Source organism: Lampetra planeri, chromosome 10 (genome assembly GCF_965212315.1).
Source record: "Lampetra planeri chromosome 10, kcLamPlan1.2.h2, whole genome shotgun sequence".
NCBI classification, from domain to species: domain Eukaryota; kingdom Metazoa; phylum Chordata; class Hyperoartia; order Petromyzontiformes; family Petromyzontidae; genus Lampetra; species Lampetra planeri.
The window spans coordinates 12,329,788-12,354,029 of record NC_136116.1 but is presented as its reverse complement, the minus strand read 5'-3'; the positions used below and the strand labels follow the sequence as shown (position 1 = coordinate 12,354,029).

Genomic DNA, 24,242 nt, shown 5'->3' with positions numbered 1-24,242 from the left:
CCCTTTTTTTTTGTACCGTTGTTATTTTGTTCATTAATTATTCGGGGTTGCTTTGCGTGCGTGTTGATAGTGCGCGGCTGGCCTCCGTGCGAGCCGGCTTCATCACGAGCGAACTAGCGAGCGAGCGAGTGAGCGTAACGATTGAGTAAGGATACTCGTCGGTATTAGTAACTCTGAGCTATAGTGGGGCGGGCGGGCGGGCGGGGGAGAGTACAAAACAGGCAAGACAACAGCACGGACGCATCCCCGTCCGAGGCTCTGCTGTATTTAAATGAGTTTGGCAAGCGGAGCGGGGCGCGGTCAACGCGAGTGATCTGCAGGGCGGCGGCAGCAACGGTGGGCGAGAGGGGTGGGTTAGGTGGGCGAGTGGGTGGGTGGGTGGTAGGAGGGTTAGTGGTTGAGGTGGTTGTTGGTGGTGGTGGTTGGAGGTGGCTGTGTGCTGGGAACACCGCGCGCAGCAGCTTCCGAGAGCTGAGAAATGCTCCGAGTTTTATCAATGAAGCAGCAGCCGATCATGGCGGAGGGACCGAGGTGTAAGCGACGAAAGCAAGCCAACCCGAAGAGAAAAAACGGTGAGTTTCCATCGAGCACGTGCTTATTACTTTTTGTTTTTTTTTGCTTTTTTCCGACGTACAGCGCTCGCTTTTTTTTGTTGTTGTTGCGCCGTTACCTGTGAGACGACACCGCCGCCGCCGCCGCCGAAGCGTTCCACGCACGGCCTGAACCGCGCGCTAACGGGACGGGAGGTGAGATGTGGTGGGTGGGTGGTGGTGGTGGGGGGAGAGTGGGGGGAGACCCCACGCTTCGCTACGAACGAGGTGGCAGCGTGTTGAAAACACGCAAAAAGTGCCACGGGCAGGAACAAACGAACGCGGGTAAGAAACTCAAAAAGTTTTGATTCGAGTTGCGTCGTTGTGGTTAGTAAAGTGTTAAGTTGGTGTTCCGCTGCGGGTGGGTTTGCTCCCAACGGCGGATAGCGGAGCGGTGAGTGCCCGTTATGTTCCCAATTGCTCTTCCGTACGTTTAAAGCCCCGCGTCACGGGGGAAAAAGAAAAAAAACCTCCGAGTTAGAGATGATGTTGTGCGAGAAGCGGGTGACGCTGTGCGGTGTTGCCGCTGTTTGTGTGTCGAAGCGATGGTGCGCGTACGTGCAAAGTACCGTGGCATTCATTCCCTTTGTAATTTCATTTCGTATTTCAGTGTGAGGCTACGCACGTTCTTAAACCGGGATTTCAAATCGGCGATGTAAGTTTGTGGCGAGTAGTTGTGCGCACATATATGCGTAGCCTAATAAATAATTGAGACGAATCTTTGACATAGTCACGTTATCTTATGCTACAATATAGGGGCACGCGTGTACATACGAAAGCCATGGCGTGTGCGTGCCAAAAGTGCGTTTGTTTCCGTACGTTCCACGTGTGACATGCGCGTGAAGGGTCCACGCGAGCCGGCTAGCAGGCTCGGAGCCGCTATCCACTTTCGAATAGCGGTCCCCTAATTCTCGGGAGGGGAGGAGCGGGGTACATTCTGCCGATCCAGCCCACGGGTAACCGGATACCTCTGCGCTGTCTCCATCTCTGAATGCCCCACGTCTCTTCAACCAGTCGCTGCCCCCCCCAAAGCCACCCGCAGCAGCTCCTCGCGACAAACCAATTTAAATTTTGGGCCGAAGCAAAGCACTCAAAAAAACAAGAACACAAAATATATCCCCACGATCGCTCCGGGCAGGACGCTGTTTATTTATTTTGTAGTTGCCGTCCCGGCAGTGTTGGGGCGCTGTCAGCGCCAATTGAAGCGAACCAGATGTGTGATGGAGACGGCTCGGGCTCGGGTTACACAGGGGGGAGAGAAAGGGGTCTCCGAGACCCCGGGAGGGACGGGGACCCGAAGCTTCTGTGGGCACCGCACACAAAGACAAAGATCCCCCGCAGAGCCTTGGCAGGCTGTTGGGGGCAAGTGCTGCTAGCGAGTAGCACCTTATGAAGGCGGGCACGGCGCACGAGGGAATGTGTGGGTCAGCACCACGCCCGGCCGCCTTTGTCTCCCGAGTGGCGATGTTTACACGCCGCAGCAGGTACTCATTTGAGGCTGAGTGAACCTAGGGGATGCCCAGGACCGGTTCCGATAATCACCGCTGATTTCAGCCGTGAGCGGGAATCCAACTCGGCCCGCCTGATGTCGCAACACCGTGCGCGAACCACTGCGCCACCGCTCCCACCTCTCACACACACACGCATGCAGGCAGACACACCAAGCGGACACCACTTTTGCAATCACGCCTCGTGGCGCAGTGCAAGATGCACGGTGTGTGTGTGTGCAATGTGCGTCGTGTGCATGTGTCTGATAGTGTTTGTGTCTGCCGCTGCGTGTTTGTGTGTGCGTGTATGCGTGAGCGAGGCATCAGATAACACGAAAATAACAGTGGTTGTGTCGTGCCGCGCAAGGAGGAATAAAAGCCCCCTTTTTTGGGCAAAAGTGATGACCGCCGCTTAATGCTTGTTGCTGCCCAGTGTAAACAATCCGATGCGATGCTCTGATTGGAATTAGCCAAACATCATCAACGGCGGCAACGACGAGTAAGTGATGTCGCTGCACTGTACAATGAATGGAATTAAAGTGGACATGAACGCTGGGATGTTTAAAACACACGAAAAAAGTCCCGTGATTTCTTTTCTCACAAGTGGGTCCGCCGTGCTAAAAGCACCTTCGGGTTTTTTTTTTTACAAAGTGATCCGCAAGTGATTATTTTAAATGACGTTAATTATAGCAACTTGTTAACGAACCAACGGGCTGCGTGTATATTTGTAACGCGTCTACGTGCACTCTATTTCTGCCAGGGCGACCCCCCAGACGCAGAGTTGTGTGCATTGCACCACCCCGCCTGTGACATGTTTGTCTTCAGAATTTCGCGTGGCGTACACAAACTCTCGCCAAGAGCCTCTTGTGCCGAACCTGTCCCGATCGATGATTGCAAAGTTGATCTGAAACGTCTCGCGCGGACGCGTGATGCAAGCTGCACAAATTTGTACGTGCGAGGGATTTGCCCCTGGCAGAAGCGACAAACGGAAGGGAGACTTCATGGCGCGCTATTGTGAACACGTAAACGTGACATTTCGCAGCAAGCTTTCACAGAGTGTCGTTACACTTCTGTTTTACCTTCGCGAGGTTACTCGTCAGTATTATCCGTACAGGCGAAACGCGGTTTTCTGGCGCTACATTTTAAATAGGTGTACTTTGTAATTGTTTTTGTTCACTACGGTAAATACGTTTCGCCATGCGATTAAATGTAATACCACAGCAGTAGAAGTAATAATACAACTACTGCTGCTGTTGCTGTAAATATGCCACGCCTCCCAACACTCACAACCCCCCGCTGTCCAGCAATATCGCCAGCAGAGGGAGGCTCGAAATGCTTGGCAATGAAGCGACGACGGTCAACTAAAGTTTATTATCAGGCGCGTCCCTCTCTCCTCCCGAAAGACACACCGACAGCGTCGATACAAAGGATCGCTGGCTGAGGAAGACGGCCGTGTAGGTACCCAGCTGAGCCTTGGCAAGCTACAACTTCAACCGGTTTACTTTAAGTCACATTAAATGTGTTCTATTGCAATGTTATCCTCGCTTTATTTGTGGACGTGCGTTTTTGCAGCGAGGCTAGTGCGAAAGGGGCGGTTGTCTGTAAGGCGATTGTCTCTTTGTGCGTTGTGCTCATGATTGCCTCCACGTTCATTGAAACAAACAAAACATGAATCGCACATTATGACACGCTAATCTAATCTCATATGGGCACGGTGCTGTGATCGTAATATTGAACAGATTTTGAACTCGTTGGTCAAATTTCCATGTTCAGTGCATATCTCACCAATTAGATGAACAAAAACATCCGTACGCACGAACGCGTGCTGCGTGTGGTTACAGACAATACCTACACCACCAGAGGTGGACATTGCATGGCCTCAATAAGTCAGGAGGAGCGGGTTTCATGTGTGAGTGTCCCTCTGGCGTGCATTGCAAAGCTGTATTCATATGCACACATACAACACTTGAGCATCAGATTACATTCACGAATTTCTCTTATCGACTACCTGCGCTGCATATTTAGCGCATTGTTCAGAAAACTGGAGAATGTGGTTATGTATGGTGGCTTTAAACAAAAGAGTGGGCCTCGTATGCAGTACACCGAAAATTAATGCCAGCTTTAATTTAAAATGCAATTATGCGCAATGTATCTAATCTAAAGCACGCAATTAAACATATACGTATGTCCGAAATTGCTTTGGCATTGAACAAGGAACCGTGTTTTAAAATAGAGATGAGCTTTCCAATATCATCTGCTAATCCAGCAGCATTTGGTTAACAATCCTGACACTGCTGATGAGACCCAGAAAGTTAAAACCGTTCCAGAGTTTGCTTTAAACAAATACTGATTGTTAATTTTGGTCCGGAAATATAATAATATGGTGATGGACTAAAACGTATTTGTATTTATATAGGAAGACACAAAATGCATATCTCCTCATATTTTCTTTTAACTAAAAATAGAGCAGGCGTTTTGAGATTGTAACGATTATCGTAAGACACTTTAATAGACCCTTGGTAGAAGTTCCTCAGTTGCAGTCGTGAACGCTAGTATATATTTTTAAACAACAACACAAAAACGCGTAAAAAAGCACTCAGCCGTTATGTATCATACCAAAACCATCAGCGGTCCCTGCATAATGCACATAGGCTGAGTGCTTTTTTTGCGCGTTTCTTTTGTGTGTGTGTGTTTCGCTTGAAACTCATGGTTTTCCGGCCCGCACTGGGGTGGGCGAGGAAACAGCGTGTGTAGCCGTGGCAGGTGCGCGAGAGGGTTCGTGCCACGTGCTGCTTCTGCCGCGGAGAGCCCGGCCCGTGGCACGAGAGCGCGCGGCGTGGAAGAGGCGCGCGCGCGTGTGCGCTCCTCGAATAACGCAAAAACCGCATCGCCGCCCATTGCGCCGAAGACTCATTGGAGCCAGGGGTGGGGGTCCGAACTTATATGCCCGGGAGGGTGAGATATCGGGCGGTGCCATCAGTGGGGTCTAGTGGGTGTGAACGCGTGTGCTTTAACAGGATGCACAAGTCAGCGCTGTCCGTAGTCTATAGCAAGTGTTGGCCTGCGGCAGTTTTGTCCAGAGGGAGTATAAAAAGCCCGGCGTAGGGACGTCGCTTTGGAGTGATTTATACAGAAGTATGCTGATTGTACGCAATGTGCAGCGCACGTGTGTTGTGTATCTTATATTGTGGATAAGTAAACATGCCCACGATTTCATATGCACGATCTATAGAATGTTTGTACGAATCTTTTCAAAAAAAATTATATGAAGAGGAATGAGTTTGCCGATTGGCGATTGTTACTCCTGTGCACTGTTGAATGACAGTAGTTTGCCTTTATGTGCATTGTTTCAGTGTGTGCCATTTTTACATACTCCTATTAAAAACAAACAATGCCTTTTCTTTTCCGACTTACTGCTGGCTCGGCTTCTCTACACCCCAACAGTAACTCTTGTTGTGAGTGGCTGCGAGTCGTTGCCACCAAAGCTAGCCGGGTAACTGGCTGCACGGGATTTTTCCATGGAACAAATAAGCATTGAATTGAAACGGCAGCAAAAGTTCGGAAGACATTTCATAGATAACGACATGGAAAGACGTGGGATTAACTATAACAGAAGATTGCCTGCTGTTCATTTAAAAAAGCTCTCACTTTTCAAATTGTGCTGCTGTTAATGTAATTATTTTGGCAGAATACTCTTTAAATCCTAGAGAATATGAAGAAATGTTAACCTCGCATTTTATTACGTAAAAGAAGAAGATTGCTTTCAGGAGGATTGTGAGATGAGGATGACAATTACAGCCGTCTCTTATTCTCCGTTGCAGAGCAACGGATTCTCTAATCGTCCATTCTAAAATAATCTTAGTAGTACGTGTAAAGTTCACAAAACTGCACGCGTTCATTACAAACATATCACGTGTGTGAAATGGGTACTAGCAGAACGTAATGATTGTGGACACGCTGGGAGTTGAAACGCGTTTAAATGTTTCTTGCCATTACGTTACGCTCATCGCAAATCGTGAGTGTGCGCTTTGATTATGGCAGGAGCTGCATGCATTTCGAGGTACCGGTGCATGCATTGCTCCCACTGGCATTGCTAGTGTACGGGTGGAGAAATACACGAGTATTTTAATCACAGTGTCTCTTTCTTTGAACGCAGTACTCGTTAAATTATAAAACATTCGTCCTTGGACAAATAGCACCGCGCTTTAACTTACGTGGCCATCTCTATTTTGTGTGCTGCTAAGATCAGAGGTCAGGTGTCGTACTATATACGAACTTGTAACACGAGCACAATTTCACTACGCGAATATGTTTGAGAGTGAAATCCATACACGTAAAGTCTATCACCTATCCCACGTATTCGAGCGCATTCGAGAATATGTCAGTGAGTTTGCTGCGCTTTTTTTTTATGTTCATATGATTTGCCGAGGACGTATTCGTGAAAAGCATTGGATAACGGTACGCAATATCAGACATGCTCTCATGCGTATTTCTTTAGCTTTTGTAGTAATGCACAATACAATCGCACTAATTTTATCACTGAGAATGATCAGCCCCAGAAAGGCGAGACTGCAAATGAACATGCTGTGCTTTGCGTTGTGTTCTTTATTTGTGTGTTACTTTCAACAGGATTTGACCCACGCGTGTGTGTATATGTATATTTAATTGTATTTATCGCAAGCAGGATTATCTTTTGCTTGAATTTTTTGGGGGAAAAGGACTGGTACACTTAGGATTGTGCAAATGGTGATACTGAGTGGATATTTAGCGAAATAATACAACTTAAGTAATATTTATTATTAAGTGTGTTAGTGGGTCACGTATTTGCATTTGTATTCACGTAATGATAATAAAATAAACTCTAATCATGAGTTATTAAACAACTTACACGAATGGATATCAGCCGTTCTTCGTAGTGCCATTGGAAATATGGGCACTTTGAATCTCTTGGGAATATGATTCACTGACGCACATTTGAGTGACAAGGAATTAGAATGTTTCCATGGAAGGATGGGCTCGTAATGACTGTCACGCCGTCTCCCCGTTCACCTCAATGGCCATTCCTGTTATCATCCCAGGGCCGGCTTTCCACGGAAGGAAGTTGTAACTCTTTGTCATTTCAACTCAGAAGCAACTCCCATATTACCATCAATTCCTCTCACGCAAACGTTCCTTGGGGATTGTATAAAAAAATGTTTTGCCATGTATCTCGATCACAAACTTTGACCCCATCATTTTTTTCAGGGCATCCATGTTAATTTTAAGTATTGATAGGTGGTATGTGCATCACCGCACATACGCACCGCTTTCTGCATTCTCATACCTAAAACTGCGTCCATTCAGCGGTGTTTTTCGACCGCAAACACATTGCGTGCCTACCAACGAATGCCACGGCAATGCCTTGTGACCTGTGCTAAGCCTTGGAGCCTGATCTCCTTTATACCCTTGGTCTGGCCAGGTGTAGCCTTCGGATGAAAAAAAATCAGCGTTGCCTCGCAGCGCGCATAAGCTTATGCTATAATCCCCGGTGGCTGTATGATCTGCTTAGCTCCCAAGCTCTTGTGTGTGAGGCAGTCTGGGGTCTTGGGCATGGGGTTATGGGGGTTATGAGAGCTGTGGCGTGGGTATGCATTGTCTCATGGGTATGCTTGCTTGTCTACGTGATCCCTTCGCCAACCGTGCCCCTTTAATATCCGAGTGGGTGCAATGTGTGCTCACCGCACACCGAATGATTAAAATCCGGATGACACGGTGAGCACTTGTTTCAGCTGCCCTTGATCTAGGAGAATGTTCCTCATTCTATCTGAAAATCCCACTGGGTGACGCGGAGCAAATACAACATTACGAGATGGTCAAACATTATGTTTAAGGGATTCATATACGGTTCGATTGAGATTTGATTCAAGAGAACCTTGTGTGTAGTTTAGGGTCGCTGTGAATAGTCCAGCATACAGACCTAGCAGAGAGCTGCTGCAAAACAGTGTCCTCTTTAACTGGCTGTTGTCATCCCCGCTCAATCATTTTCCTTGCAATATTGCAACGTTGGAATAAATTATGAGCTTTGACTACATGTGAGCAGTAACTTCACACCAGATTATACAAATATATATGCGTGGCGTTGAACACATGGCAACGTGCAAACCTAGCATGTCATTGTGTCGACAAGGACTGATATTATATTCAACCAAGTTAAATTGCATTTCAAAGTGTTGTAATAGGGAGTGCTGCTGAAGGGGTACTTTATTACTGTATGGCTCAAATTAAGTGTAATGAGTTTTTTTTTGCACTCTCTCAAATGTATAAGCCTGTTTTTTTTTATTCAATATATCTTTAACACTGGCTCGGGGAAAAAGTAGTGTCCTCTGTTCGACAACTTTCAAATCAAAGCATGTGGGAACTTTACTCAGTATGGTTTCGGAATGTATGTTGAACTTTTTTCGCACCGCACGTAACCAACCGTGCTAATCGGAGGTGCGGGGGAAGGACAGCAAACTAAAGACAAAATCAGAGTCATCATCGGTTCGACTGCAAAGTCCTGCAAACCTACAGTCTGGCCACAAAAATACACGCCAAGAGCATGAGTTTGGGGGCATCGTGGGTCAGGTTAGGATGGACGGTGGTTGAGGTTTGCTTGGTATTGTGGTTTTGACAGAGGGACCCAGGCAAGAGAGGGAGGAGGGGGGTGTGTGCGAGTGGAGAGAGCCACTGGAACATTTTAGGAGAAATAGCGAAGGTGCCTGCAGCCATTGTGTGAACCTCCCTTGGTTACAAGCCCCCACAAAGACAGACAGTTGGTGTGGAAAGGAAGGTGAGGTGGTGGGGAGGTGGGAAGCCACTTTCATGAGCCATCTGCCAACACGGGTGGCTGGCTGGCTGGCGTGTGTGTGTGTTTTTGCAGTCTGCTGATGTGATTGCTATCCTGGTTGACGTTTGTGCGCTATTTGCGGCACCGGGGTGGAATGCCTTTGAAGGCGGGCTTGAGACGGTAGCAGGAGGTGCATCTGATGTTCCGAGGCTCATTAGGGCTTGTGGGCGTCTCTCCATCCAAGCCTTGGCATCACATGAGATCTGACAAGCACGGCACTCTAATGCTAACAAGAAGTAGGGAGAATTTTTATTATTATTATTTTGAATGGCATTTAATTATTTCATTTAAGTTTATTATTGGTATTTTGTAAACAGTGTACACCATGCTGCGATGTAATGTCATGAGGTCTGCTCAGTTATTGGTCGCTCTCAAGTCTTGGAAGATGACAAGCTCCATGTGCCTATGATACGGAGAAACATGTGAATGCCCAACTTGTTCTGTTGAATGACATTCATCTGCTGATTAAAAAGAACCCGACACATTCCATAATAACCCTGTAGTCAAGGTGCCAATGACGAGGTAAAATATAGTTTAACAACCGGCAGTTTGCTCTCTGTTAAAAAAAATGGATCGCTGCCTGATCAGAAGTTACAATCGGCTTTTCTCAAATAAATGCTGCTACCTGGAAAGGTAAGAAAAGAATGAACCTGCACACATCATCGGAATTGTCAAAACAGAAGCCCGCGTATCATGAATGTCCACGGCGTTTAAATACTTGCGCGTATGCATGTGTTAGGCAGTCTTGCATTGCTGCCTTGCGAAAGGCAAATCTATGCTGGGATGGTTCCATGATTCAGATGACTCCTGATGCGTAAACACCTTGTGACAAGGGGGAGGATGGTGGTGGTGGTGGTGATGGTGGTGTTGGTGGTGGTGGTAATGTTTGGGGGGGACGGGTGGGTGGGGGCAGAGGGGGGGCCACTCTCTTGGCGAGCTCTGAAAGGACCCCATTGTGGGGGCGGCTCCGCTGGCGGTATCGCACGCATTGATTGTCCTGGGGGTCTGGCCAGAGCCAGCGTGTGATGCTAACGCGCTGTGAAAGGCCCAAAGCATCACCCCTCCATGATGCAGGCTGGCAGCAGTTTGCCTTTAAAAAAAAGAGATATATTTCGAGTACAGCCTTTAACAAAACAGATAACTTGAGCTACGGCTACTGTGGATGCCAAAAATATTGATGTTTTTCTGGGTGTATTTTTAATGTACTATTAATATTCACAATTACTGCCGTAATGGTTACAAAATTGAGCATGTCTTTGGAGCTGTAATTGTCACCGTGGTTAATAACTTTGTATAATTGTTTCTGATCTAACAGACAACTGTGCATACGGTGTTTCGGTCCAGAATGGGCAGCTAGTACTTCATGTTTCAAGAGCAGTGGCACGTGATTTAATGATTTATATTGTCACTGTAATAAAAGCTTCGGTTTAAATCAATGCTGCAGAACACAAGAGGACATGCGGGAAAGCGGTGTGTTCTAAATTACGAATTATATTTATTATACCTCCAATGTTGGCAATGAACTGTTTTTGAGAATACCATTCTATTAACTTTCAAATAATTAGGCACATGTAAAAATTCCCAAAATGATGTCAATTTAGCATTTAGATGCAGGTCACAATGATTATATAGCTTAATAGGCACAATACGGCAATGCTGCATAATATTAATAACAATTGAGAGTTTACATAGGTCAAATATGTGTTTATTATGTAATCAAGATCACACATCTGTTTATTGGCAACAGCACTACTTTAAAACGATTCTGAGTAATTTTATAACGGATGTGCGGGCATGTGTAACATTTATATGTGTACTGTACAATACCAGTTAAGAAGCCTTCATCAGAACCTATTAGCATCGGTACGTAAGTGCCACAAGTAATTATTTCCCACAGATAGATCTTATTAACCCCTTTGCAAATGTAATTTGTCTGCAGTGAGGGCCCCAGCTATTGGCTCACTGAACATGTTTTGATTTTAAGAACTCGTTACTAGCGCTTGATCCCCACTTATCTTACCTATAAACTATATATTTTTTTATTTTAGCAGGTACAGCCAACTGAGCTGCATAGCTCTTTTTCAGAAGTAAACTGGCCACAAATGAAAGCTCAACGAAGTGGCTTATTACGTGGAAATGTATTGCAGCCAAATACTCCAAACGCACGTTGATGCTAAATGTTGAAGGAAAACCGTAAGAGAGAAAAACCCACGCCACCACGATGAGATTAAACTCCAAGTACACAGGTGTTCAGGATTGGGATCGAACCCATGACCTCCTGTATACCAGACGAGGTAGTTAACATCTCGCCACCTTACCCCTCCTCACCACTCCGCCCCCCCCCACCAACCCTTCTCTTCACCACCCCCCACGCTCATCATCATCATCGCTCGCCCCTTTAGAAACGGCGGCCCCCCCGCACCCCACCCGACCCCGCCCACCCAGGGCAGGTTCCACATGGCCTCCTCTGAGCTCCACGCCCTGACTCAGTGGCCCCCATTCACCCTTCCATCAAAAGGCCGCCAGGAGTTTACCATTCACGTGGCCATTTTCTCATGCCCGGTGCCCGCGCCTTGTTTTCCAAAGAAGAAGACGAAGAAAAAAAAGGGGAAAGCGAGAGAGAAGGGAGAGAGAGAGAGAGAAAGCACGCGGAGGAGGAAGGAGCGAACGAATGGGACGCAGAAAGGAGGAGGGGGAGATGGAGGAGGGGGAGGAGGGGGGGAGGGCAGCCGTGGGGCAGTGGAGGGGGGGCGGCAAAAGGTCCGATGTTTAAGCGTGGGGCGCATAGCGGGTGCTGGGGTGGGTTAAAAGCGATGTGGGGGGTGTTGCTGTGGGGATTTCATTGTCAGTCCCGGTGGGCGAAATGGGGAGGGGGGCTAGCAGAGGCGCCGAAATCTCCCCCGACGCTGTCTCTCTCTCGCTGTGTCCCTCCCTGTCTACCTTGTGGTGCGCCCTGTGGATGAGAGAGATCTCTTCGCGGAAGGACCAAGACCCGTTAGCCTCGGAGCATGGAGGTGGTGAAACTGGCATGTCGCGGTGACAATGACAACAGATGACGAAAGCAGAATGCAACGCGAGGACTTAACAAATGCCATTTCTTACTGTTTGCCGTAGTGTTTTAGTTTTGGCACTGCATTACACTGCTTTAATTTAGCGGTTAGCATTCATGCCGTCGACTAAACATCGAACTCCGCTGGGTGTTTAAGGAAATATTCGTGAAATTATGATAGTTTTCGTTGCATAATTCCACCTTTTTAAATTGACCGTACTTTTATCACTGAAAAACTAAATAAATTATTGACATTTGTAAGAACTACTACTTAAATGCACTCACGTGGCTCAATAACAAAATACTGCAATATTTTCTCGAACAATTCCACGTCAATCATTGCAAGGAAATCTGTCCTTGTGAGCTGTTGCTTGTCAGTCGCATTTGGGCAGTCGGCACTTTACTCATTAAAGAAATCTGCTAAACCGTTAATATGTCACTTCAAGTCTCACACGTCCGCGCCGTGTGAATAAACTCATTTGTTTAGTGTCCACCCCAACGGCGAATCAGGGCCGATGTGCCGGCTTAGAGGGACTCACTTTTCATTCTCACAAAGGAAGCAGTGCTGGAGAGCGCTCGTGACAATCGGCCCTTCTCTTCCGCTCATAATTACAGGCTCCGCGAGGTGAAGTAGGCTCACACGTGACCCCCCCGTCCCCCCCCCTTCCTCTGGGTGGCGACCTGCCCGCCGGGCTGTTTCCATACCTTTGACGTTCCAGTCCAGCACGGTGCGAGATAGCGGGTTAAAACACAGAGGCACATGCAAAGACAGAGACAAAATGACCCACCCCTCCCCTCCTCTCCCCTATAGCCTGTAACAGACTGTTGGTGCAAGTGCTGTTAGCGAGCACCTATGGAGGCTGGGCACGGCACACGTGGGCGTGGGTGGCCGGCAACCACGCCCGGCCACCTTTGTCTTTCCAGTGGCGATGTTTACACACCGCAACAGGTGCTCGTTTTGAGGCTGAGTCGATCTTGGGGAGGCCCAGGACCGGTTCAAATAGTCGTGACTTGTGTTGGCCGTGAGCGGGAATCGAACTCGGGTGGCCGGGTTCGTAGCGCAGCGTAGCGCTAACCGCTGCCACTCCACACAAAGGCACATGCAAGCGGGCAAAGGCAAACTCACTCGCACGTTCTTTCACGATCGCAATACGTGCACAGCTGCCTGGAAATCCACCCTTGCATGCAAAGGCACGGATTAATGGATACGCATGTAGACTTTAATTGGAGAACACTTCCGCTGATTTTTTTAAAAGCACAACTGCTGATGACAATCGACTAAACTTTTGTTGTGAACTGTCAATGCTCGGAGTTGAGTTTGCTATCTCGTTGAGTGAACGCCTGCCCTGTGGCTTGTCTGAGCTTCTGAAGCCAAGTCCTGCGGCATAAGTGCAGCTGTAAGACTCGATGGATTGGCAAGTGATTAAATATTAGCTGCAAATCAGCACTGACAGTGGATGCTCATTTGCAATTTACTTACGAGTGCTTTGTTCTTCGCGAAAATATGTGCATCGCTGTTGTTGTTCAAGCACGTGTTTGTAATGGAAATAACTTCGCAAGGAATATTGTTTAAATACACACGCGTTTGATCATACCACTCGGACTGACGCGTTTATTTCACTACCACGATGAGGAAGTGCCTTATTACGATAAAAAAAACAACAAAATATTGCAGCCTGAAATGAAGTGACAAAGCGCGCAAGAATGCAATACCTGGCCCGTTATTATACATGCGTGTGTCACCGCGGTGGCATCGGCGTTCCTCCGTGCGCGAGTGGGGCTTGTAGTTTATGGTTGCTGTAATCGGTGCTCCCAGAGGCCACCCTTTAATGACTTCCACATCCTGTGCTCTCCCCGGGAGAGGGCTGATTTTACCCGTGCTCTCTGGCGTGTTTATTTGTCCTGGGCCTGAGCAAGCAAGGGACCCCGCCGTGAGATTCCAAACCGGAGCGGGGCAAATCGAGCAAAGTTTTGCCGAGAATGTGGCACGCGGTGATGCAGCACGAGAACGCAGAGCGGTCGATACCTGAACACCTGTGCGCTGGGCAGTTAGAAAGGCAGATACCATTTCGGCTTCACGTGAATATGCTGAAACAGCATGAATATTGGTGTACTGACTTCGGTTTGTTTTCTCGGCCGTGTTTTGTACCATCTGCTCTGGACAATTTGAATGTAAAATAAACCTCTGTGCCAGGTCGTCACTTTAGAATGTTAATTCACGCATGTCACAATGCTACCATGATTAACTTCCATGTCCTGTCTCTACAAAAAAAGAAACATCGCACCGATTTTTTTTACTTTGTCGATGCCACTTATTTTTGTTATGCGCAATATGTATTGAAAGTGTTCGGTTTATCTATAGATCTGTATTGGCATGTGGCTCTACACATTCAACACGAGCATACTTGGGGTGCCTTTGTCAATTTAGTGCTGCCATGAATTGTGAAGCTGAATTGATAGTATATGAATTTATTTTGATGTTTCGTGATTTCATGGTGACTTGCATTTGGTGCAATGTCTGTTTTCGTTGCTGTCAAGTTTTTGAGCATATTTCAAAGGCACGTGTGTGCACATATTTCTTAATTACATGCTTGTAAATTGAGCCAGACCTGCCGGGCCATGAGGTGACTTTTTTTTATTTAACTGTAAGTATACAGCATCTGAGCACGGCACAACATTGCCTAATTAATTGTGTATTCACTTGTAGTTAACAATAAGATCACATTTCATGTAAAGCGCTCGTAAAAAAGGTACCTGTAACAATGTGGCGCGGAGTATTTGGAATTGGAGTCATTAATGTAATTTGCTTATATTAGACTCTATGAATGCTTTGGATTCCATTCCCTGAATTCCATACGTGCTTTATTTTTTCTCTCTCCTAAGCTCGCATTCACGTGAAGAGCTCTTTAGCGTTCAAGCAGCGGTGAGCAAATTCAGATGTAAAACCATTGTTTTAAATGTAATTGGATTTCAATGCCGTAAATTGGGACGTAAAGTAAAACGTGGAAGAGTGCCAAAGCAGTACTTTGATACTGCAGAAATTATTTCACGGACAAAAAGATTGTGTATATTTTTTAACAGCCACTTTATGGGTATGCAATATACATTAAAGGGATTTTTAGCCCCAGTAATACACATTTAGTCTTTAACAAACTTCTCTGGGGACTTAACTTGAAATTTTCATCACTGTTTCATGAGCTGAATGGGATTTTAAATATTTCATTGGCCGTTTTTTGAGCATGGGGAAAGAGGTCATTTATTCCTGGAGTCAGAGGTTGCATGTTGGTGGGTCAATAGATCAACTGTCAATCCCCGTGCCTGATGTGCGCTGCACTTTGGGGAGAAAGAGGGAAAAAAAATCTAAACTAAAGAACTTAGCAAGTGATGAATTACTTTAGTGTTCCATTTGTTGCCACAGCTACCGCAGCTGCTAGATAATTTGCTACTGGCCTCCAAAAAAGGTTATTTATAAGGCAATGAAATCACCTAATGTTTGACCAAAATTGTTTAGTTTTAGCAAAACAAAAGATTCTTTTATATCGAATGTACAGGGCATATATTCAGGCTCTTTTGTCCGAGCTTACGACGCCCACTGTGACTTCCTTGTATGGGGGCCATTGGTGAGCTGAGGCGTTGGTGGGGCAAGGCGAAAAAGACGGCCATTGCTCCTGGCTGCTGGTTACGAGACTGTCACTCTGCCGTGGCATGGCGCAGATGGGGGGAGGAGGAGGAGGAGGGGGGGATACAGAGGCGGTGGCCAAGCGACGGAAAACGCGAAGAGGGTAGCGTTTGAAAAAAAATCAATTCCTGACGGACGTGGACAAGATGGCGTGACTTGAAAGGTGACCTTGCTGAGTTTGGGAGTAAACCAGCGCTTCAGATAAAGTTTTGGGAACATTCCGTGCTGTTCAGGGAACAAGGAGTTTCCTCGTAGGTACCGTCTGTTGTGGGCGCATTGACGCAACAGAACAACACGTGATTGTCGCTTGTCTGCCGTGAATAATGGCACGTGTGGAAAAATAGCACGAAAGTTACTTCACTTGTTGTATAATAATAACAAAAACCCATTAGCGACTCATCAAAGAGTTGGGCCTGAAAAAAAGTGTTTTTCAGTACATCGTATTAACGTGGAAAACAACAGTTTGTTATTTTCCGTCGTGCATTTCAATCAATATAGCGTTCATTGAACAAATTGTTTATTGTAGAAATTGTATATTTCTTAATTCCCTGCACATAAAATTGTGCCCTAAAACTGATTAATCTCTCAAACAATTATTTAAAATTAATATATGTGGATAGTAATTTTTATTACCGTACAAATTGGTTTTCACCATTAAATAGATTAACTACCCTGGAAAGCAAGTATAATTGAGATTATTTATGATGTACCAGGATAGGTATACTGATCTTTCTGACTGCAGTATTATGATGGATTATTGGAAGCCACTGAGGTCACACCAGGAATGGATCTGTTTTGACGTCGTGCTGTTCAACAAAGGCAGCTTGCTTGCTCTAATTATTAAAGCATGCACTCTGCTGTTGCCAGACCACACCATCGCGATTCACGCGAACAAAGCATGCGCCACCATGGCTGGACATTGCGGACACTGAGCTGCTTAAATCCTCGGCAAATTAATTCTGTTCGGCTGGGAGAGCAAGCAGTCTGTTTGGAGATGACAAGCACGCAGCAAGTATCTCACTCACCACGTGCAAGCGTTCGCAACCCATAATAAATGGACACACGCGTACAAGGATTACACTCACTTGCGTGCGTGCGTGCGTGTGTGCATGTGATCGCGTGTGCGTGTGTGTGTGTGGACGTGCACGTAAGAAAAAGTGTTTGGAAGCTTGACGGGCGGAAGAGGGAAGCACCACGGGTTAAACGATGGAGCGTGGTTTAAAAAAAAACGCCCAACACAAATGGTGAGCATTTTGCTTTTGAGCATGCCGCACCACGCGGCAGACCCAATCGATAGCCAGTTGTGTAAAGCCCTCTTGAGGTTAGGCCAAGCTTGTTGTTTTAAAATGAAGCAATTTAAAGCGCACTTTGAGCACTGTACACCTGCCCAGTGATCACGGCCTGTAGAGACCGGACACTGATCCGGAGGTGGGGGTTGTGGCTGCAGCCCATTTCCTTGTAAGTATAAGCATGTGCCAGAGTGGATACATCAGATATGTGATTGCCTCTTAAAGCACAGGTGTCAGCCTCTAATTGTGGAGAACTACACCTCTCGCAGTGTAAGTTTGTGTCATCTACCAATGTGCCCTTCTGCTGTAACCTTCTTCATCAGGCACTGCTGTGATTCGTTTATTAAATATATTTTAAATAAATGCGTTTGTGTTGGAATATGAAATGATTTGACACAATAGCTTTGCAGATTGTGAGTCCATAAACAGCTTAATTGCAATTGTTATTTTTAGATGCTTATCAGTTTTGCCAGTTGATACAAATCACTGCATGAGTGGGGGAGACCAATCCAACGTCCCTATTTAGTTTAGATGCAAAAGCGTATTAAATTATACAGGAAAATGTAATAGCTTTCCACTTCCTTATGTATGCGCAGTGGTTGAGTAATGCTTGAATTTGGCCATCATTTCACTTGGGTGTATAATAATAGTAGGACTTTCTTGGTGGTTGTCCTTTAGATACTATGTGTTGTACAGGAGTAATGTGGAATTTACATGATTATCTAAGGGCGCCCATGCTTGTTATACATGGAGGCACTTTGACACAAATTTGTATTTCTGAGGTTTAATGTTTAGACCGAACGGAACAGCTGGCAGTGTCTGTCATTGCTTGTGGATGTTTGTGTATGTTACACGCACACGAGTTCATCTGTGACACTCAAACGGGTTTTGTTCGGTTACTGTTGCATTGAGAGATACTGCAGCGTGGCAATACGTGAAGAGACTCGCTGAGTCACGGACACAGGGGCTGTAAGTAGCCCCGTCAGCTGATGATGAGTCAGTGCAGCGTTAGCTGTCTCTGGAGTGGGTCTGACATCACGGCTCAACTGATCTAGCCGGGACGTGAGTCAGACGACAAATATGGGCCGCATTAACCCTTTGAGGTCTCAATTTGTCCGTCGAAGCGTTGAAGCGGAATAAGGACTGGCCATTCTTGCATGCATTTTTCTCCATCGAAATGCCATAACTCAGACCTCTGTATACATATGGCCGTGTACAAATATCCATCAACAACAACAACAACAACAAAAACCCCACGTGGTTCGCTTTAAGCCAGCAGCGATATAGGGCCATTTGGAAACGATGAACGAGTAGCAGGCGGCAGTCAACAAATAAAAGCAAAATGAAAAAGCAAATATGTGGATGGAAGGATTAATGTGATCCTGCATTGGAAACCAAACGCTGGTTGCAATGAGCGGGCCCACGGGAACGCAAGTGCTACATTACCTCTTTCGCCACTCCCACCACAAGGCTGCAGACGGCAGGGACCACGAGGGACGCATGGGGAGACGGGGAGAGAACGGCGGAGGTGTTGTCATGGAAATGCCATCCCATCTCAGGTCATGTCCTGGGCTTCTCCCAAGCTAAATCACACTAAAAGCATGGGGCGGGAATTTTGGTCATTTTTTCCACCCCCTTTAACCGCCCCCTGGGACACGAAGCTCTCATGGTAAAGCCTATTGGTGAGACCCTGCCAAATTGAGGATGGGACATACAACAGCTTGTTGTTGTTATTTTCCCCCTTCTCGGTATCATCAGATGGCCTAGTGGTGAAGTGCTTACAGCAAAGAAACTCACGGTTGGAGAGTAAGTGAGTTCAAATACCAGTGGTGGTTGACTCAGCACTTCATCCCTTTTCAGGGGTCAAAAATTCAGTGTTTTGTAAAGTTAACAGTCACTGTTCATGGATAGACTTGATCCCGTCATAGGAATTTGGAATTTACACTCCCTGCTCAGTGTTGTAAACAGTACGTGAGCATCGTCCCATGGCCGTTTAATTAGGAAACCAGAGATTTAAAACATATCCTTATCAGTTCCTTAACATCTACAGTCTGTGATTATTTCATACATTTAGAGGGCATTTTTATTGTTTACTCTAGATCAATTATTAAATGCCAAACAGAGGAAAAAATGTGATTCTTTCCCCATTTGTAATTACATTGTTTCCAGTCAGTATTCATCGGGCTGTGATTATGCCTAAATTATTCATAAAATAAATTATTGATGTACAGTATAATGGCCTTAATTTAGTATTGTCGCTTTAATCTTCCAGAATATAAAACAAAGAAAAAAAACAGCTTGCATCTGAGCATACATCTTACTTCAGAAAGTTGTGCTGTAATGTGGCTTTGCACTCGTAATGATTTTGGCTTGCATGCAGCAATGCCATGGCGAATTCAGCATTAATGCTGGCGCCTCCTAGTTTAAGATAGGCCTTGACCTCAGCCGAGGCATGTCCCAACATGCGTTTCCCAGGAGTCCGCATGAGTTGGAGCCAGGATTATTTGTGTTCATGCCTCTTTATTAAAGGCACCAATAAAGTGGAGAGAGAAAAAAAATGTAGGGAATATACAGCAGAATAATAATTCGGTGTACGTATCTTTCAGAGAGATATACAATCCACTTCTGGATGAAGGCGTCCACTACGCCATGTCGATCACGGGAGTTTCACCATTCTTCATCACACTGCTCAATGTGGGTTAGTGAAGGTGCAAAGATCTGTGTGGACATCATTTGCACAACTGAGGTTAAAGCTGTGGTTTGAATTCGAACTCGGGTCCGCCAGGTTCGTCGCGCAGTCGGATAACCACTGTGCCCACTGCTGCCCGAGTATGCTCCGCACAAACATGAAGTGTCCGCATCAGTGGTGACGATACCGTCACCACTGATGCGGAACTAACGCATGCCTGTCACCAGGTGGTGTGTGGTTGGTGTCCACTTGCTGAGTTATAAACAACGCAAGCCCCGCGGTTGAAAGTTGAAGAGTGCATGAAGCCTGCAGATCTCATCCCACACAAATCTTTGCCCCCTGCCCTTCCTGCACTGCACGCTATGTTTATGTACGTAAAATCCTCCCGCCTTTAAATCTCTGTGGCAGGAGCTGTAGCATGCAACAGCACCTAAATAAAAGCCACTAACTCAGACCTTAAATAGTCGTGTCTCTGCACAACGACCACATTCAATAATTCATTCAGAAACTTCTTTGTATGGGTTATTTGCCACGGGGGTACAAGTACCTTGTTTATGAGGTGACCCCGCTGCAGAAGCAGCCATGCAGTAAAATGGACATCAAACGCAGTGTGCAGATGTATCGAATCAGCAAACAATGCATACGAGTGACATCTTATGGACTGCATAAGCAGAATACGCTCCACTTTAAGCGGTGTCCCATGCGATTTTAGGATTTATAATGCAGTTTAGTGTTATAGTATTTGATTATTCATATCTGTCGCTTGTGTTGGGGTAACATGTGAGTACTTCTACTTATTCAACGATGTCTGGCTAGTGTGGAAGAGTAGGCCAAATACCCTCTAGAGGTGCTCTCTAGAGCTCCGTCTAGTGAAGGCACTTCTCCCTACGGTGACTTGACCAAGCAATTGAAGACCCGCTCCTTGACCATATCTGGCTAAAACATAAACTTAAGGTAAGTGAATGAAATAAAAATATAATATGAAATAAACATAAATCAGTGGATTTAAATGTTATTTATATAATTTGTGCACTTTTAGAAGAAGAACAAATCGCATTTGTAACTTTACAGGATAAACATTGTTGAAACAAGCCCAGTTATTTCGCTACAAATTTGATCATTAAAAAAGACATTTAAAAAATTCTAGTGGAAAATTATCAATTTCCTGTCACGATGATGGATAATTTAAAAGCAAAATATGTTGAGTTATTGTGTGTATGTACCTGTACTCTTGAGCGATAGAGTAGCAGTTAGTGCGTTGCACTATCATCGGAGTTTGATTCCCGTTCAAGGCCAACACCAGTGACAATTACCTGAACCTATCCCGGGTCTCCCCTGGGTCGACACACCCTCAATTGAGTACCTGGTGCAATGTGTAAACATGGTCACGAGGGAGACAAAGGCGGCCGGGCATGGTGCTGGTCATTCACCCCCTTGTGTGCTGTGTCAGGCTTCATAGGTGCTCGCTAACAGCACTTTTGAAAATGACTGAACAGCTCTCCTGTGCCATTGTTATGTGTACACAGCATTGAATCCCCCAGATGGTAACAGTTCCATCTCGTCATTGCTACCGAGCTAGTCCTGCTCGCACGGTGAACCTGGTGTGTGATTCCTCGCGACAGGTGTGGCTAATGGGGTGAATGTGCGTGCAATACTATAAATGCATGCTTCATTTAATTTATTGGGCATGCCTGGCACATAGATTGTTTTTAATCAGTGGCAGATCAGTGTGTAGGTTAATCTGCAATGTGTGTCCTGCTGTAGTTGGCGCGATGTTACAAGTGAACCATGAGAGTATCTTCGTCTTCTTCTCAGCTAAAGTCATGCTTTTGAACCTGCCCTGGTTGTTATCGATCTTTTAGCGGTTTTGGTTCACGTAGTGGCTTGTTTAAAGCACTAACGTTCTTGAACAGCCATTGGTAATTGGGGAAATAGAACTGTCAGGAACATTTTGGATACCTGTATTGCATTACGAGTTAATTAAACTAAAGTAAATTAGTTCATTGTAGGACAGGATATTTGTTTGTAAATCTTAAAAGTTAATTATGCAGATGGTTACACATATATGTTAGTTGCTATCAAACTTTCAGTATACCGTACATTATTTGGTCTCTACAGCTAATGGTATAGAAATCTATCCATGATATGTGTATAACGTTTCTTAGTGATTTTTTTTTTTTACAAAAACTATACACACAAAATAGCACGGAAAAATAGTACACAGTACAATGTTATCCATTGTTTAATTCAAATGTATTTATACAGTCATTCTCTGGATATCGAATTTTTTTTTACCATTTTATAAGTGCAACACATTACCAATTATAAAGAAACTCGAACGAACTTTGTTGGAACATAATATGGTACAGTGATGCAACCGGAGGGAAAATAGCCCCAACAAACTCGCAGGATTTTCATCAATTGCTATTCTTCTAAACGCTCTGTATCAGAATATTTCTATTCAAATGTTTTCCATATACATAGTTCACATACTGCTGACCCACTTATCACTGATCTACTTTGACATCATATTGGTCCCAAGCCAATGCACATGCATCGCATTGCTTTTACAGCACAATACAAATGGATATAATATAGGATTATTAATTGCTACTGCACAGTAGTCTTCAACATGTTTTTTTTATGTTATACGTTGAGGCTTTACAGAATGGCTAAATCTGGCTTTCATTAAGGACCAAATAGGCCCCATATTGGTTATATTTGGCTGAATCCGATCAAGTGATTGCAGGAAACAGAGAGAGGGCGAGAGGTGAGGGGTGGTACCACATTTTATAACCCTGGTTGACACATGCATCCATCTCTATGTCAGTGATCACGTGTGCATCATTACAATAGCGTACCTGAGTGTATGCGTGCAGACAGCGTGAGCAGTAGCCCAGCAGTTAGCGTAACCGCGTAAATGAACCCGGGGTGCCTGAGTTCAACTCCCGGCCATATGTAAAAATTGGTAAGTGATTATCTGAATCAGTGCTGGGTATCCTCAGGTCGACTCAGCCCGTGAATTAGTACCTGGCGCAGTGGTGTTCACATGTGCGCTGCGGCGATAGAGGCATCGGGGAATGGAGTTGGTCACACCTCCGCATGGGTTGTGCTGACTTTAGCAGATAGTGTCTTAAAGTACTCGCCCACCCCACAATCTTTAAGGGAAAACGGGCGATCATTGTCTTTGCAGTTAGACATTCTGTTGTGGATGTGCAAGCCATGCGGCCTGTATGTTTAGTGTGTTCGCGTGCATGTGAAGAGTCTGTGTCAGAAAAATGTACAAGGCATTTTCTCAGTGAGTGCTACAGATTTAAGTTAAAATTTTTTCTGAACTCATTACGAAATATCTGACCACAATGGAAAATATCTACCATCAATAAAAATGTAAATACTCCTTCGCAAGGTAATTTATATTCCTTCATGGCATCGAGTGTAAACTCTGAAAATAATTAAGACATTATTAAAAGCTACCTGAATATTGTTTTTTTTTAGACTGCAAACTGCAATTGAAACATCTACATCCTTCAAACTTTATAAGATGTATTTCGCTGTTCTCCATAGTACAATGAAGTGAAGGAGAGGCTTGCATCTACACGTACTGTGTGAGAATAGTAAACGCAATAATTAAACTATTTTACAGCCCTTGTGGTGTACAAAGGCCTCCACACTGCGTGTTGGTCGTGGGGGTTGTTTGACCATACTTCACCATACTGGTCAGTGCAGGTTGGTGAATCAATATGAAGACTGGTTCATATATCCCTTGCTAATTATGATTTCCTGTGGTGAATGAAAGGTAGCTATGACAGATGCTGTTCTCTAATAGTTGACTCACTACTCGTGTTACCCATGGGCCGGTATCAAACTCAGGACGCCGGGTTCATGGAGTAATATGCCAACCACTCTGCCACCACTGCAATGGGCATGCATTGCCTTAAATGTTATATCAGAAAGATCATCGCGAATTTTCATTAAAATGGTGATGCTATTGCATCTTCACAAAATCTATCGGGATCTTAACACGTAATTAGACGCTGATATTTAAAAGTGTCCATTCCGACGTTCCGTGCACTACTTGCATAATCATCCTATCTCCTAATAGGGACTTTTTTTTTCTATTGTCGATATATTTAATGGTTATGAAAGTGTCTTCGCTTGTAACCATTTCTCCCATCTGGCATTAATTACGTGATTGATTTTAGCCGGGCCCTAAAACTCAATCTGTGTGATACCCAGTGACACAGCTGAAATAACAATCTCTGGAGACCTGGTCCACCTGCACTGATCTTACATTTACTTGCCTTTCTCCAGCTGTCTGTGTGTGTCCCCTCAGAGCATTTTGGCCTAATATATATTTTCAAACGATACAACACTTTCTTAAAATCTACACAAAGTTATTTGTCCACGTGATTTTCATTGAATCATCTTTTTTTCCAATCAGAAGCTTGGTTCTTTGCAGAGCATTGCTAAGCCCTATTTCAGAAACCGTGTTGTGTGTCTGGCTAATTTCTTCTGGTTGTTGCTTGCAATCCAGACATCGTTTGCAATCAGATAGCAGTCTCACGATTCAGTTTCTCTTGGCCATGTGATCAGA

At 45.2% G+C, this 24,242-nt stretch overlaps 1 protein-coding gene across 2 annotated transcripts in view; it reads left to right on the top strand.

Annotated features, from left to right (window-relative positions):
- Nucleotides 1-398: 398 nt before the first annotated feature.
- LOC144721043 (zinc finger E-box-binding homeobox 2-like) overlaps nt 399-24,242 on the top strand; it is a 75,113-nt gene continuing 51,269 nt past the window's right edge. Inside the window, exon 1 of one of the 2 annotated variants that reach the window (XM_078598346.1) lies at nt 399-572. In XM_078598346.1, the coding sequence (XP_078454472.1) occupies nt 479-572 (94 nt within the window). In that variant the 5' untranslated portion in view covers nt 399-478. Of the gene's footprint in view, nt 876-24,242 lie in introns of both variants that reach the window. The other variant, XM_078598345.1, reaches the window with a different exon arrangement.